The sequence below is a fragment of the Eleutherodactylus coqui genome, chromosome 1, assembly GCF_035609145.1.
Source record: "Eleutherodactylus coqui strain aEleCoq1 chromosome 1, aEleCoq1.hap1, whole genome shotgun sequence".
Classification (NCBI taxonomy): Eukaryota; Metazoa; Chordata; class Amphibia; order Anura; family Eleutherodactylidae; genus Eleutherodactylus; species Eleutherodactylus coqui.
The window spans coordinates 227,072,148-227,089,553 of NC_089837.1; the positions used below are offsets into that span (position 1 = coordinate 227,072,148).

A 17,406-nucleotide genomic window follows, 5' to 3' on the forward strand; every position below is an offset into this window, starting at 1 on the left:
TGTACGTAGTTTCGCACGCGTAAAATAGATGTGTGCAGAGAATAGAACCCATTGATGTCAATGGGCTCATTCTCATTAACTGCTTTTGCAGCATGGGTATTAGTGTATCTTGACGCCACCAGGAAGATAGGGGTTTGACAGGAGGAACGCCCCTGTCACACCCCTAGCTCCTGATGGGGTCAAGCTTTGCAGGTCGTAGCAGCACAGTGTACATTGCTTGTTGTCGTCCCTGTAACCTTTAGGGTGAGGGTAACTTTTCCATGTAGCCTTACATTATGAGCTGTACGAATAAAAGGAAGCCTCACCCTAATCCACCAGGGACAGCAAAAAGCAATGTACAGGCTGCACGTGGGACTGTAAACAGTGCTGGGGCAGGCTGCTTCTCTGCGATGCCTCCGCACTGCACGGAGGATGAGCTGTGATTGACAGCTGCTGGCTGTGTCTTAGGTTCCAGCAGCTGCCTGCCTGCTGCCACCATGGCGGAAATTCAGTGCTGCCTTATGGTCTGTCCACTGCGCACAGCTAATGGCAATGTGACGCCGCCACGGACTTTTGTACTGCTGTTCCGCGGCGCTCTGGCATCCCTGCTGTCGGGCTGGTACAGTGGCTTCCCCCTGCGCCCTGCGCTCCAAGCTGCGGCACACTTCTGAAAATTACAAACGGGTGAGGGGTGCTTGTGGACTGGAGGAGAAGACTCTTCACCGCGCATTCTCCTCACTCCTTTGTCGCCGGGGGCTGCAGATGCAGACAATGTATGTCTTTTTCCAGCGCTTCAGTGGCCTTCCAGGACCTACAAACTGGCCAGTCAATCGGGGACAAGGAGGCGTCAGCCACTGTGAATCTTCCTGGTGGCGTCAAGATACACTAATACCGTCTGCGGGTACCTGCGTCATTGCCTACCGATTTGGCGCGAGAAAAACAAAGATGTAAAAAAAAACTGCACATGGTCGACAGCGAGCTGCCGCTGTCTTCCACAATGCATAATTCAACAGGTACGCAGGGTCGCCGGCTGCAGTCAGAGCTGATTCCACTGTGGGCTCTTGCATGCAGAATCCAACCTGTTTGTGTGCAGCTGGCCTTACAAATACAAAGGTTTTTGTAGCAGTTTTTTTTGTCAGTGTCTTCCCATTTCACTTCTATGTTCTGTTGATCTTCCTTTCTTGCTACACCTTTGTTATAATAAGACCAATGCCTATCAACGACTCCCTCAGTATTGCCCTGGCATCAGTGCCCTCCGGCCCGCCTATATTATCATCACATTAATCCAAAGTTCATTGGTGGGCATTGTGGGCTTCTCTGTGTACTGTTCTTAACGTGTTTGACAAGAACTGCCTGTCTGTGACCCTGACCGTTCTCTGAACTGTTACTACAGTGTTCTTTGCTCTCTCAGTACATTCCACCTGCTTTTTTGGTCCAAATGCAGAAGGAAGCCGCTAAAAGGAACAGAGCACTCTCCATACTAACCGTATAATATGCAGGGGTGGGCGAAATATGAATTCTGTGTGGGTTGCTTTGGCTGGTAGTTGTAGGGCTCCGGATAAAGTCAGATGAAGGAATTCTTTTGTGAACTGCTGCTGTAGAGCCCAACGAGGTTCAGCAGCACTTGTTGTTGCCTCTGGGCCATGGACACATAATGCAAAATGAATATTTGGGTGGTAATCCTCATATTGGAGAACGGGCGCACTCACACGCCATGCTTGCGAAAGGGGTATATGGATGCGCCTTTTCCTCCTCCTGAATTCTCCAAGCGGAGGATCAGCACCTGAATATCCGTTCTGCAGTACAAGCACTGCCGGCTGTTGACTTTATACTGATATGGTGAATATATTGCATATGAAGTTTGTACTGATATCTGAAGATTTGCCATACTGTGCCATCACTGTTCTGACATATATAGTGTAGATGTAGTCTTTATACACCTACTGCGGTTGGAGGTCTGTACTGTTTGAGCCCATTGTATAAAGACGTCTTATTTTGTGATAGAATTTGAGTCTGTCCTTCAGTTTCTTATACATTTGGATGGTGAGCGGTGTTGGGAGACACTAGAATTTGCACAGAATCAGTTGGTAAAAGCAAGGTTACAGTATATAAAATCACAGTATATTGCCCATTTCTAATTAGCAAGTCATTCTTGCACAAATGTGTACGTTTTTGATCTTTTCGTGTCGTCCTTGTCTATGGGGTGACCAAGTAATGAGGACGACCTAGCTTAGTGCAATGGATGAGGTCACCTGTGACTGTAAATATTTGATGCGTTAGAAACTGACGTAAATAATGATGCAAACTTATGGTAGCTCATGGGGGGGCCCAGTACATTTGGCTTTCTGGCGCATTGACTGTCAGAGATATTACCTTATTAAATTTGTTGCATCTTGCTTCAGCAGCACTGCACTTGTGGTCCTTTTTACACAGAACGATTGTCTTCAGAATCGTTTAGATTTCACGGGAATCTGACCGATATATCGCCCCATGTAAACATATGCAGTGACAAAATTACTGAATAAGAATTATTCAGTCTTTTAGTTTTTGCATGCAGAAAATTGATTGACGTGCCATCCGGTGTAAACAGCCGTCTGTCACTCTTGAACAACTGTCTTGGGCCTCATGTGTACGTGCAAAATTAAATTGCGGAGTCACCCACGTGGACAGTCCACAGTTCAATAATTTAAATGAATAGTTCATCATTTCCCCAGCGACCTTCTTCCCTTCCAGCTTTGGACGGTGTATGTTCCCCTCCTCATCCATTGCATTCCCCCGCTGTCAGTATCCCCGGGCGGCAACCCCTTAAGCTGGCACCACTGTGGGTTCGTAGGTCCGCAGTGATAGTTCCCCTGGCAACTTTCCTTGTCGGCGCTGTAATTTCACAACTGTCACTACCCCTAGCGCTCTGTCTTCTCCCGTCCCTACTCCGGCGACGTCTGTCATACTCGGTCAGTCTCCTCGCTGGCCTCACATAATGCTTGCAGTATGTGATGGCACCCAGGACACTGACTGTGCAGGAGCCGGGAATGGTACAAGGGAGAGCGGCGGAGTGTCACTGCCCACGGCGCTCTGCCTTCTTCTCCCATCTCTGCTCCGGCACAGTCTAGTGCAGAAGCCGGTAAGGCACAAGGGAGAGCAGCCATGGGGTCAGTGGCACGACGAGGCGAGAGGGGAACTAATGGAAACCCATTCTCTGGCCCAGCCAATCAAGTTGTGGGCGTTGCTTGTGGGTGTGCAGCTTGTCTCCTCCCATTTTTCTGGTGATAACAAGATACCGTAAACATACCCCTAAAGTTTCCAAGTTTGTAGATAATTATACAATCTATGTATGATATTCTTATCTTCTCAGCACCTGCCGCATATAACTGCCATGCTTGCCTACTACTTGGCATAAAAATTCCCATGGGACTAAAAATGTATTGCTTCTTGTCATGTTTTACAACGTGGTGGGACGGGGGACAAATAAATAGACCAAATAAAATTGAAAATGATCATAAAGGCTTTATTCATATTTGCACTGTGGATTCTGTTTCACCTACCCGATTATAGTGAATTGGCTATAATCAGGTCAGTTCAGTGTAAAGCATCTTACAGGTTGAAATGTCATTGCTAATTTGTCCTGTATTATAACAGAAATCACCTCTACTGCTGATATGAGCGAGCGTGACGCTCAGCAAGTTTTGTTCTTCCTCTGACAGCTGAAAAATTGTCAGCACACTTTTTTTCTTGCATGATTTCTGCCTTGGCAGGAAGTCTTATTCATAATCCTACTGTTCTTTGATTAGAATGGTGCTTTCTGCACATTTCTGAATGTCACAGTTCAGCTTTTCTTCAATACAGCTTTTCATTTGTCATTTCTTGAACTGCGTTCAAAAAAGAGTGTTAGGCTTAATCCACATCTGCGCTGGGGAGTCTATTATGAGAGCCGGAAAATGGAATCCCCTGGATGAACGGATCCGTATCCTAACAGAACCCAACTGTGCCCAACGTACCCCATTGACTATAATGCAGTCCGTTCATCTCCTGCATCTGTCCAGCATTTTTATTAGACAAGAGTCTTGCATGCACAACAGTTTCTTTTTTGTTTTGTTTTGTCCGGCATGCAGTCCTGTCTTCCAGGACTAAACTATTGATGACCTGTCCACAGGATAAGTCATCAATAGTTGATTGTTGGGGTCCATTGCTCAGGATCACCTCTGATCAGCTGATTGAATGACAGCGGTGAGCCCCACAGTCACTTCAGTTCATATCAGACCCAGAGCCGTAAGTAGTATAGCAGCTCGGTCCCATTCACGTAATTGAGATGCTCTCAGGCCATGTGACCAATAAATGTAGCTCCAAATGGTTGTAAAGAGGCCATGGCGCTCACCCAAGTGCTGCAACCTCCTCAGACAGCAGATCGCAAGGATCCCAAGCCGGAAACCACCACTGATCAACTATTGATCACCTATCCTCAGGAAAGGTCATCAGTAGTTTATTCCTGGAAGACCTCTTTTTGGGTGTGTTCATACATTGCTAGTTTGCTGCGGATTGTGTCTCAAATTTTGGTAGATATCTGCCATTCAATTTAAATTCATCGGAAAGGGTGAAATCTGCAGCAAATTCGCACCAAAATCTACAGCAAAGCAGCTTTGCATGAAAACACCGTTAATCCCTTAAGCACTTGTTCCCTCTCTTCATTTTCATGGAGAGGCCTTTAATGTACTTTTGTTTCAAATTTATCATCTTGGAAGCCACTTTGTTTAGCTCACAATAGACTCACATAGGGGGAATTGAAATAACTTGAGAAACCTTGTGATATATCTTTTTCATTATAAGGGGATAGGTATTTTCCCAACCCAATCATATATGGCATATTGCTATGATTTACCATTTGTCAGACCACTGTGATTCTCTATAACAGATGAGAGAGCAGCACAAGGTAAAGTGTAACATCTCTTTAGATGTCTTACTCTGTAAGACAGCGTGGCGTAAAGGGGCAGCGCCTCTTTAGTGTGGCGTAAAGGGGCAGCGCCTCTTTAGTGTGGCGTAAAGGGGCAGCGCCTCTTTAGTGTGGCATGCAACACTGCATATTTCAAATTATTTTTTTCACTGAACAGAGTTTACAGGTTTTTTTCAAACCAATGTGGGTACGTACTTCACTTGTGATTTTTAAAGAGGGCCCATCATGTAATTCTGATCAGTGGGGTGGGTGCATATATTTAAAGTTGCATCACATCCCTTGCTGACTTGGTTGTTTTCTCTTTTCTTCTAGGTCCTCCCTATATTCACTCTCCCCAAATTCCCTTTACATATGGAGCCTGACACTAGTCTTCAGTGAAGTGAACAGTGTCAAAGGGGGATGTGATACGGAGTGGTGGAAGACAACCTACTTGGTAGAAGACTAGTGTTGGGCTCCATATGTAACAAGATCTAGTACGGATGAACGGGGAAACCTAGAAGTAAAAGAACTGTGTTGGAGTCAGCAGGGACACGGCTAGGAAGGTGCACAGAGGATGTGCCCGGTCCTCTTCAATATTCATATTGATTAGTAGTGTTAGTGCATTTTAGGAACAAGTCATACAGTTATGTTTCATAGAATTACTTCTATAACCAGTGGATTTTATGTTCCTCTGTGTTTTGCCTTGATCTCAGTCTTCCTTCACTGTGAAGCAATGCTGCACCTGTAGGACTGGGTAAATAAAACTGTGTTCTCCTTTCCATGTGATGCAAGTTTGTACGAGATTTCCTTTTAGCAGTACGGCATTGGAATGGCATGCTGCGTGTATTCCCATAAATGTGGTATTCCCTCAGGATTTGGGATGGCTCCAGAGGCTCTGGAGCATTTTTATTGCCTTAGTACAGTGCATGTGATTTGGTTCATCAGACGCACATGACATCAGTATTGCTTGCTGAATATCTGTTCCTTAGTTTATTCCATAATGTTGATTTATTATGACCTGAACTATATAGGCGGATATTCAGCTATAAGAAACTTTTTTATTTGCAATATTCTTGCATGGGGGTGGGGTGATCTTGTCTTTAAACATCAACCACTTCCTCAAATGACAAGTTCAGAGGCATGTTCCTTGCTACTCATATACTGACTGAGCATAGTGTTGGAGTGATGATAGAGGCGTGCTAATCTTGATTTTCCTGTGTATTACAGATATTGCAGTGGTAGAAATGACAGATGCTTTTCGGCAGCCTTCACTGTTCTATCACCTTGGAGTTAGAGAGAGTTTTAGCATGGCCAATAATATCATCCTATACTGTGATACCAACGCTGAAACGCTGCAGTCTCTCAAGGTAAGAAAAAGCTAATTCAGTATTTTGACAGACGGTGCTAAAAACTTCAAAAATGAGCAAGTTACAGCAGTATCTGAAATCATTCCTTACTTAGATACTGTGTTTTTTCTGTTTCAGCAGCCATTTTTGCAAAAAGAAGTTCAACCATATTGGTTGTCACTTTTGAATTGGCTAATAGTCAAGTAGCATTTTTCCCCATCTTTTTTTTACATACGTTATAACTGTAAATGATTCCATGCACCTAAAAATTAACTACTTAATGATTGGCCCATTTTAGGCCATATTGACTAGCAAATTTTTCTGTAATTTTAATTGTCTCATTCCTAGAGCCATAGCTCTTTTAGTTTTCCGTAGACAAAAAAAACGCATGGTATCATTTTGGAGTACATGTAATATACTACATAACTTTTATTAGTTATTGGGTAGATTGGGGGGGGGGGGAATGAATTCATTGTTGTATTTTTGGCTTCATTGTTAAGCGCAGCCTCACTGCTCATACTCCTGGGTTAACATAGCCTCTTGTCCACGGACATTATTTCACCTCATATTATGTCTGCGATGCATGGTCGCGTGATATGTCGTGAAGGGAGTTAATGAATGTAAATGGACTTTCATTGATCCATGTACATGAGCGTGTAGACACGTGTGAGAAATAGATCGCAACATGCTCTTTTTTTTCTCAGCGTACCATGCAGTATGAACCCTATGCTTTTGTATGGGCAGAGTATGCAATGCTGCCCATATGCAATACATTACATATGGGCAGGCGATTCAAACGCAACCCTACTATGAAACAGAGCTGAGCATTAAAAAATAAAAAATAAAACTAATCGCACTGCGCATGACTACATGCGTAAACTACACGGGCATGCGCAGTACACTCGCTGCCCTTACGCGTCTCTGCTGGTAAAGCCAGCATTTAAAAACACTGGTAAAATTCTGCATTTTACCCCATACCCGTGGACATGAGCCCTAATTTTTTGTGTCTGCTGACGTGTTTTTTGTTTTTTTTTTTGTTTTTTTTTTTTTGTATAGGATTTTCAAGGGACGTGACTCCCTGCCTTGCTTTTATATCTGAATCAGGTCTCTTGTTTCATGACCTCCCTTCTAAGGCCTGATGAAGGACGTTGAATGTCCGAAAGTTTGCTATTTGTCTAATTTTTTTGAACTTAAGCAGTATCTTCCAATTATCTTGAACCTGCGCATTTTTGTTGTTGATTGAAAGTCTTCACATTGTGTGGCGCACTTTATTTGAGACTGAAGCATTTTTGAGACTCTGAGGCAGTTACGTTATGGAGGTTCAGGGTTTGTATGGAGTGGGACTGAAAGCCGATCCCCTTCCATACAATGCCGGTAATGGCCGTGTTTGACAGCTGACACCCGCTCACAACAATCACGATAAGCGCTCACGCTGATTGCGTCTGTTAACCATTTAAATACCACCGTCTATTCTGACAGCAGCATTTAAATGCCGCAATTGAAGTTAAGGAGGGTAATGCCCTTCTCCTGCGATGGCCTCTAAGCCTGTCATGTCGTGGAGTAATCAAAGAATTGCTAGTTCAAGTTTTCTATGGGGACTAAAAAATAAGAAGTCTAAAAGTTTTATTTAAAAAAACAAAATGTACATTAAAGGCAATAAAAGTTTTAAAAAACACTTTTCCATATTTATAATTTAAAAAATCTAAATTTAAAAACTACATTTGGTATCTATGAAAGTAAAGTAATGCATTATTTAGCTTGTTTGGTGAATGTTATCAAATAAAATTCTGAATTTTGTATTTCTTCTTTTCTATTTATTTTTTTGTAACCCTGTCTCCAAAAATAAATCTGATTTAAAAGCAATCAAATAATCATATGTACTCAAAATGGTATCAATAGAGATTACATGATATTCCACAAAAATGAGCCTTCATACAACTATGTCAATGAAAAAATAAGTTTTATGGCTGTTAGAAGATGGTGGCAGAAATTTTTTTCTTTTTTCAAACTAGTACAGCAAAAAAAACACATAAATTTTGCATTGCCGTAGTCGTACTGACCAATAGAGTAATGTTGTCAGGTTATTTTTGTTCTGTGTATGCCGTAGAAACAAGATTTCCTCTACCCCCCCCCCCCCCCTCAAAGTTGATGAAATTGCCTGTTTATTGTGGGATGACTTTCAGTTTTTACTGGTACCATCTTGAGGTATATACTAATTCATGATTAGGGAAATCAAGGTGAACAACAGACTACTATTTTGGATTTGTCTTAATTTTATTTTTAATGGAATTTACCATGCTTAGTAAATGTAATATTTTGTGGTACAGATAGTTATGGCTGTAGCAATACCAATTAAGAGTAGGGTTTTTTTTGGGTTCTTTTCATTCTTTCAATATTTAAAGCCTTATGTAAGGAGAAAAAAAGTCTGTCTAGATACATTTTTGGGGAAAAAACCCATATGTGACGATTAGAGAGCAAATATGCTCTCTGATTGATGGGGGGGGGGGGGGGGGGTGATAACATTAACAGGGAGATAATACAGAAGAACTACATATCTTCTCTGTTGCCGCAGGTATTCCCTCACCTCTCCTCTATACATACGCTAAAATGACAGCTTGAGTCAGTATTACTGACTCCACATCAAACATCTATAACTCTGTTATATAAAGGCTGCTAACGTGCTTTTGGAGCCAAGAACTCATGCTCAGGCTTTTTATGTTGTTTCAGAGATCGTTGGTAGCTCTGTTAAAACAGGATCTATAGCAGTTTAGAGTAGAATGAGCTCTGTTCATCCAAAACTATAATGTCCTTTTTTCTGCAAAACGAACAGAGCTCGTCCTAAACTGCTGGGGGTTAAAGGAGGTACTTCTCATCTTGGCGCCCGATGGAAATGCCATTCTGTACAAGGTGACCAGTAGGCCAGAAACAGCCGAGCAGGGCTGGCCTGCGCTGTTTCAATAACTTCCATCGAAGTCCTTGTGAGCTATGTTGTTCCCGTAACTTGGGCATTATGGAAATGGCGTAGCTCGCCGTGCTGTCTTGTTTACATAACTCCCACTCACATCCATACAAGTTAAAGAAAGAGCACAGTAAAGCCTGCTCAGCTGTTTCCATAATCCCCGCCAATTTATACAGCTGGGTTAGAGGTGGTAGGAATCCCATAAAAGGTAGGTGTGGCCCCCAAGTGCTGTGAATATGCCATAAAAGTCTGATGATGGATACACCTTCAATAGTATGGCCGTGGTGGTCTCTTCCAAGTGATATCCAACATTGTTGGTTTTTTTTGTTTTGTGTTTTTTACTTTTAATTTAGTTTTGTAAAATATTGCGATTACTTGCTTTACTAAAGGTTATAGTGATTTGTTTTATTTAACGAATAGCAGCAATTTGCTTTTTATCTTCATTTACTAACAGTACTTACTTTAATTGTGTTCTTTTTCTTCTGTTTAGGAAATTATTTGTCAAAAGAATAATGTGAGTATTATTGTACGGTATGTCTTTTACGTATAGATGGCGATTTCAATACCTTTGAGCTGTGCTTCTTACTCACTGGGTGTCTGTCCAGCAATGCATCCCCGTGAAGTTGGCGCACGTCAGCAGCTTGACTATTTCTGTGCACACACCTCCCCCATAGAGATGATTTGGAGATGCATAGAGATGTACAGAAAGTCAAGCTGCTGGCGTCTGGCAACTTCATGAGTCCAAGGTGCTGCAACGGGGCACCTGGTGAGTTTGAAACACTGCTCGCCAAACTCTCTGCCCCCACCCCATCTTTCATCCCCATAATGTAGTTCATGGGGCTCAAAGGTGATGAAAGGGGTTTTCCCTAGTTAACTTTCATAGTACATATCTATTACAAATTTATTTAGGAAAAGCTTGAAACTTTTTAAAATTATGAAAACATAACCACATAGACATATTGAATATCAATACAAGAAAAAGTTGCAGAGTAAGGTACCCAGCACCAGAAAAAATGAAGTTCAAAACTCTATAATGTTAAAAATCATGATGCAAAGATGAATATTATTTAAACGCCTGCCGTCATTGCATTGTATGCTGCTACCTTTTCCTATCTGCATCATGACTTTAAATGTGTATTAATTTGAGTTTTAATCCTATATTTTTTTTCTGGTGCTGGATACCATCATTTGCACCTTTTCTCCACCTGTGACATGATCCATTGCATGTCTGAGCACAAACACATATTCTCTAATGTAGTCAGATATAGGCATTGGACTATATGTATCTTTTCCTTTTTTATTTGTTGTATACCAATTGTCTTACAAGATATTTGAATATTTGTAGTATCATAAAAGTATTATTACAATAATTTTATCCCAGAGACACTGTGTGTACTTTTCGGTTTTATCTAAATTCTGTTTTCATTTGAGTAATCCTGTGCAACAAAGCAATACGGACAAGTTTAACCCATTACAACGTATGACTAATACAGACTAATTGAATTAAGTTATTTAACGGTTAGCCAGTAATGGGAATCAAAGTGACAATTCTTTGAGCATGTTGAAACATCTGTTATGAGTCTTGGAGAAAGAAATGTCCCAGTGTTTAAAAGTTTAGTAGGACGCTACCACCTTGAGACAATATTTGGATAAAAATATGATTCATAGAGGTTTACGGATTAAAAAAATACCTATGACTACATGTGATAATCAGTTTGCCACAGTGTGGAATGAAATTCTCGACTAAGCTTTCTTTCCGACTTATGGAACTCCTAGTCAAATTCGAATAGAACAATTTGTTGGAGATAGAAGCTAATATTAGTAGTTTGCAAGATTCAGTAAAGAAACATTCTAGTTACAGTCAATGTACAAGAAAATTTTAAAATTGAAGAATCCATAATGTCAAGCAATCCAAATTTAATCATGACCTAAGAGATTATAATAACCATTTCATGTGGCAATGCCAAAGAGCAAAATAACCCCAAACTATTTTTCAATTATATAAAATGTAAAAGGATTTGCACTAAAAGCACTGGCCCTTTTAACAAATAATGCAGGAGAAACCATGGAAAAATCTATTCAATAGTTTTTTTTTTTTTTTTGTTTTTTCAAGTGCATTCACGAAGGAAAACGAAATGTCACTGGAGATGCAGGGGAATAAAACGCACCCCCCTTCCTCCTCCTGGTAAATATCAACTGCCTAACGCATGAGGAAGTGCAGAGTCTGTTAAAATTAACAAATCGCCATGCCCAGATGGAATACACCCTAGGGTTCTAAGGGAACTAAGTGACGTGATAGATAGACCTCTCTCTCTTATATTTATATTGACATTGGGATTGTACCACTGGATTGGCGTATCGTTAATGTGGTTCCAATAATACGAAAAGGGGTCTAAAAGAGAGCCTGGTAACTAGTCTCTCCAATAATTGGAAAAATATTCGAGGGGTTTCTGAGAGATGCCATATAGGAATACCTCAAGGAAAACAACGGTATAACTCCTCATCAGCATGGGTTCATAAGGGGTCGATCATGTCAGACCAATTTGATCAGTATTTACAATGCAGTAAGTTCTAGGCTGGACCTTGGAGAGTCTATTGATCTCATATATCTGGATTTCTCTAAAGCATTTGCCACCGTGCTGCATTTGTCACCAATACACACTAAATGGGAACTGCTAGGGTAAAGCGATATGGAAAAAGACCTGGGGGTACTAGTTGACTGTAGACTTAACTGAAGCAATCCATGCCAGTCAGCTGCTACAAAGACAAAATAAAGTCTTGGGATGCATTACAAGAGGTATAGGGGTGAAGGACGAGAACATTATTCTTCTACTATATAAGGCACTTGTCAGGCCTCACATGAAATACTGTGTACAGTTCTAAATACCAGTACTCAGGAAGGATATTGCCATGCTTGACGGGGTTCAAAGAAGGGCAACTCAATTAATAGACGGAATGAGAGGACTGGAATACCCAAAATTGGGAAATGACTGTTAACCCTTTCCAATCCATTTATTTTTTCTCACCCATTCTCCGCAGCTCCAAATAAATTGGAGCTGGGAGAATGAGTGAGAAAAAATACATTTTCCCTGCACCCTCCTGATCTGACAGAGTTCAGGAGGGTGCAGGGAGGGACCTGCTTACCTGACCGGCGTCTTCCGCATTCTCCTTCTGCCTCCCGGCTCGGCGATCATGTGACCGCTGGGGTCAGGTGACACCTGGCGGTCACATGATCGCCGGGTCGGGAGACAGAAGGAGAATGCACAAGACGCCGGTCAGGTAAGCAGGTCCTTGCACGGTGCAGGCTCCCAGCTCGGCGTTCATGTGACCGCCGGGGGTCAGGTAACACCGGCGGTCACATGATCGCCGGCCGGAATCTATGCATTGCATAGCGCTAATTGAGCGCTATGTAATGTATAAAGAAGTGGGCAGAAAGGGTTAAAAACCCTTTCTGCCTTCTCCTCGGGGGTCCTCGATGACGACCAGTAAAGGAGTGCATCTGCACCCGATGTGCCTGACGATCGGGTGAAGATCCACTCCTGCACTGCAGTGTCGGGCCTGCCCCGACATCGGAGCTGTGGAGGAAAATGATGTCGGGGCAGGCCCGACATTGGACTGGAAAGGGTTAAGGGGCGACCAAATAACTATGTATAAATACATGAGGGGACAATACAAGGATCTCTCCCACGATCTGTTTATATCCAGGACTGCGATGGTAACAAGAGGGCATACTCTGTCTAGAGGAAAGAAGGTTTCATCACCAACACAGAAAGGGGGGTTCTTTACTGTTAGAGCAATGAGACTGTGGAACTCTCTGCCTGAGGATGTGGAGATGGCAAAATCGATAAGTTTAAGAGGGGACTAGATGTCTTTTTAGAATACTATGATATTATAGAATATAAGCCTTAAATAACCAGCAGGGATGTTGTTCCTGGTCTTGAAGTCGGGTAGGAACTTTCAAACGTTGATCCAGGGATTATTCTGACTGCCATTATAGAGTCAGGAAGGAATTTCCCCCCAAAAAATGGGTGAAATTGGCTTCTGCGTCATTGGGGGGTTTTCTTCTTCATCTTCTGGATCAACTAGCATACCATGTTACTATGTAATGTCAGTCCAAGTGTGATGCTTTAAGAGCCACCTTTAAAGAATGAGGATTTAAAAACCTGTGATGCCAAAGAGAAATCTATTTACCACATTAGTTTTTTTGCTGCTTGTGATAGTTCAGATGCAGATTATGAGACATCAGATCATGAATATTTAAATAGACCATGTAATCTGAGAAAAGATTTACCAAGCACAGGACAAATGTCGGGCACATTAGAGCCCAACAGCCATCCCAGCAACTATAGCTCCTGTGGTTTTTACAAAGGAGTGATAGTCATTCTGTGAATGGCGGCAGAGCAGCTGGGAATCATTCCTACCTGCCCGCCTTCATTCACAGTAAACAGGCAGTTGCTAAGAGAGATTGCACTATTCCAGTTTACAATGCCAGACAGTTGTTTGGTTATTAGCTGAGCTAAAAGCTAAATGACTCCAACAAATGAAGTTGTCACTCAGTGTCCTGCCGTGTCCGCTGGTACACATGACAACTGTCACCTGAATTCGCTGTTTCCAATGAAAATTTGGGTGGTGTTCGCCTCATGTAAGAAGGCTCTCACATGGACGGATTCCAGCTGCAGAATCCGTGATAGCCATCTGTAAAGAGGATCCATGGCAAAACACAGGCATTGAAAGGCGTGAACTTTCTCGTTTTTTTTTTTCCTTCACACTCCCAGATACAAATCGCGTATTCCGCAAGTGGAAGACAAATCACAGCATGCGCTATTTAATAATAATCTTTATACAGCGCTAACATATTCCGCAGTTCTTACAAAGCAGAGGGAAGCAAACAAAAACGGTTACTTAAAGTAATCAGTTGATGGAAACAGTATGGGTGCGCGTCCTTACGTACTACAGACAATGGGGTGATACAGAATGTAAAAGGGCTGGAGATGTGCACGGTATGGTGAGGTGGAGAGTGTGGGATGCTATACACATAGATAATGGTCAAATTGTGCCGTATAGTGGCCCAATCAGAATGACTACAGGGGGTGGTTGATTGCGGCTAGCAGGGATTGCAGTTGGTTGCACAGGGAGCATGTTATCAGGCGGAATACAGAGGGGTTTGGTTTAGGGTATATGGTATGCCTCCCTGAAGAGGTGCGTTTTTAGGACACACCTAAAGTTGTGTTAGTCAGGGATTGCCCGGATAGTTTTGGTAGTGTATTCCAGACTGATGCTGCTCTGATGAAGTCTTGGAGGCAGAAATAAGAGGTTCGAATTAAAGGAGCGTTTAATCTGTTTTTGTTAGTGGAGTGAAATTGAGATGAGGGAAGTAATGTAGGGTGGTCCGGTGCTATGGACAGCTTTGTGTATGAGAGTAGTGAGTTCGAATAGAATTTTGTACATGACGGGCAGCTAGTGTAGTGATTGGCACAGGGCAGAGGCTTCTGAGTAGTGGCTGGACAGGAAGCTGAGCCTGGCTGGAGCATTCAGGATGGATTGGAGGGTAGAGTCTGGCACAGGGGAGGCCGATCAGCAATGAGTTGCAATAATCGAGCTGAGAGTGAATGAGGGCAACAGTGAGCATTTTTAGGGTGTCCATGGTGAGAAAAGGGTGACTTCTTGCAATGTTTTTGAGGTGTAGGTGGCATGTTCTGGGGAAAGAGATTGGATGTAGGGGGTAAGGGAGATATTTGCTGTGAACTTCACACGGATGGCCTCTATTGAAGTCAATGCAGGCTGTGCGACCTGCAGCCCATACGCAATTAACATTGTGTATGGGCCTACGGGTACCCGTGCCATTGCTTAGCGACTGCGTGGCAAATACAAACAATTGGGGAAAAGAAAAAAAGTGTACTGCGCGTGACCGACAGTGAGCCACTGGGGTCATACGTAATACAGTGGAATCTGATACGCAGGGTCGCCAGTTGGGTTCTGGACCATCCGTGTGAGCCCAGCCTAAAGGTACCTTTACTTCCTGTGTACCCGTCAGGAAGCAAAATATGTTTCTCATTCCAAAAACTGAGGAGGAAGCAACATAGTTGTGGGAAGAAGCATAAACTACAGAAGACGCAAGTAAGAACTGGATCTAACAGGTTTTTGCAGTTTATTAACCTTTCTGCTCCATGTGAAACTTCTTGAAAGGGGCATGAATTTTGAACCCACCACAAATGGAAATGATTAAGGACTTAAATAAATTTCTTTCAACAATCAAGGGACCTTTTTTGATACTGTTATGCCTTTGAGATCATGTAAATTATATAACACTTAACCCTTTGCAATCCAATTTTGGGTTTAGGGTTTCCTAGGGGGTTTTCTCTTTCTGCCATTCTACAATGGCACTATCTGCTCGCTAGAGCCAGTACTGCGGTATGGGACATGCTGGAGAGGCCCCCGACAACAGAGCAGCCAGTAATATACAGTAAGAATACCCTGTCGGACGTCTTCCGACATCAGAGCTGTACGGCCTTCAATCAGAATGTCTGAAGACTTCAGACCGTGGATTGGAAAGGGTTAATGATTTAGAAGATGAGAACATATGTGCCTCTTGAGAACTGCGCAATGTTGATAGCACCACTAGAAGAAATATACCAAACCTGCATTTCTATTTATTAAATTCTACAACTCCGACTATGGATCATTTTTCAGATTGTCCTCAAGAGAGGACTAAAATCTCTTCAACAAAGACAGAGCAGTCTTCTGATCATACGAAAAAGACAGAAGAGGGATTTAATGCAGTTATAGAGAAGTCCTAACATTGGGATCAGTGGTAATACTTGACTGTAGCAGTAGAATTAACTGTACTGTTAAGTGATACCAGCAGCTATAGAAAGTTACGTTCATATTCTGTGGAATTCATACAGTCATCTGTCATTTTTACTACAGGCAGGAGTCCATCCAGGCATTATTGGTTGACACTGGAAAAATTTATTGTTAGAACATCTTGTTTGCAGGTTTTTTGCTGCAGAATATGCGCAGCGGTTTTTGCCATGCATCTGCAGCAGATCATTTACATCTCCGTATTTTGCATTTTGGTAGTGCCAAAAAAATAAAACATTTTTCTGAGTATTTGCACAGCAAAGGTCCCTACAAGCTTGTTAGAATTCAAATACTAAAATACTGATAGTTGCAACTCTGTCGACATTCACACTAGAATCAGCGTTTTCTTACTAAATAAGGAGGAGGAGATATCGATAATAGCAAACCATACCACATGATATTGTAGAAAGGATTACTGAGTGCAAATAGATGGCACTCTTTCCAACCCACCACATTAAAGGTTTGCCTGTTACAGCGAGTATGTTGTCCCCATTGAACAACCCCAAATCTGGAAGTAAAAATTCTCATTAAAAGAAAAATAATTATTACACAACCAAAATTCACTAACTATTAAAATAAACTCCTTCAATTCAGGGAAATATTAACCAAATCTTGATAAATGATCTGATAAAGCAACCACTGACTTGTTATGTGGAATACAAAGTACTGCATTGAAGGTAAACTAACTATTATTAGAAGACCAAGTTAACTCATCTATAATTTTAGGCTATTCTTTAGGCCTCCTTCCCACGAACGGATTTCCGCCGCGTAATTCGCGGTGAAAATCCGCTGCGTTGCCCCCTGCTATTAGGTTCTATTGAACCTAATAGCACAATGCTCACGATGCGTAATTCCACCGCAGAATTACGCACCGCGATTTCTCCCGTCCTCACCCGCAGCATGCTCTATTTTCTGCGGGTGAGGACGGGCTGTACGCACTGACGGCTTCCATTGCAGTCAATGGAAGCCGTCCGTTCACGCTGTAACCAGCGGGAGATAGCGTGAAAAAACGCTTTCCCGCCCACCGCCGCGCGTCATATGACGCCGTATGACGCGGCCGGCCGCGTCACGTGACACGGCCAGTGACGCGGCGGCGGTGGGCGGTGACGCGGCGGCGGTGGGCGGGGAAGCGATTTCACGCTATCTCCCGCAGGTAAGTATAGGGGCTCTGGGGGGCGCCGTGACGGGCTTCACAGCGTAATATTACGCGGCGGAGCCCGTCACGCTCGTGGGAAGGAGGCCTTAGTGTCTTTAATGTAATTTTGTGCGCCACAATATGCTGTGCGATAGGCTGCCAGCAGAACAAAAGTGGGTTTTTAACACACCCACAAAGTGCT

General features: G+C 42.6%; 1 protein-coding gene across 1 annotated transcript in view; it reads left to right on the forward strand.

Moving 5' to 3' along the window:
• Positions 1-17,406, forward strand: part of MAP3K5 (mitogen-activated protein kinase kinase kinase 5) — a 143,652-nt gene that overhangs the window by 31,468 nt on the left and 94,778 nt on the right. The window contains exons 2-3 of the mRNA XM_066606130.1: positions 6,131-6,270; positions 9,699-9,722. Coding sequence (XP_066462227.1) covers positions 6,131-6,270; positions 9,699-9,722 — 164 coding nt within the window. The remainder of the gene's footprint in view (positions 1-6,130; positions 6,271-9,698; positions 9,723-17,406) is intronic.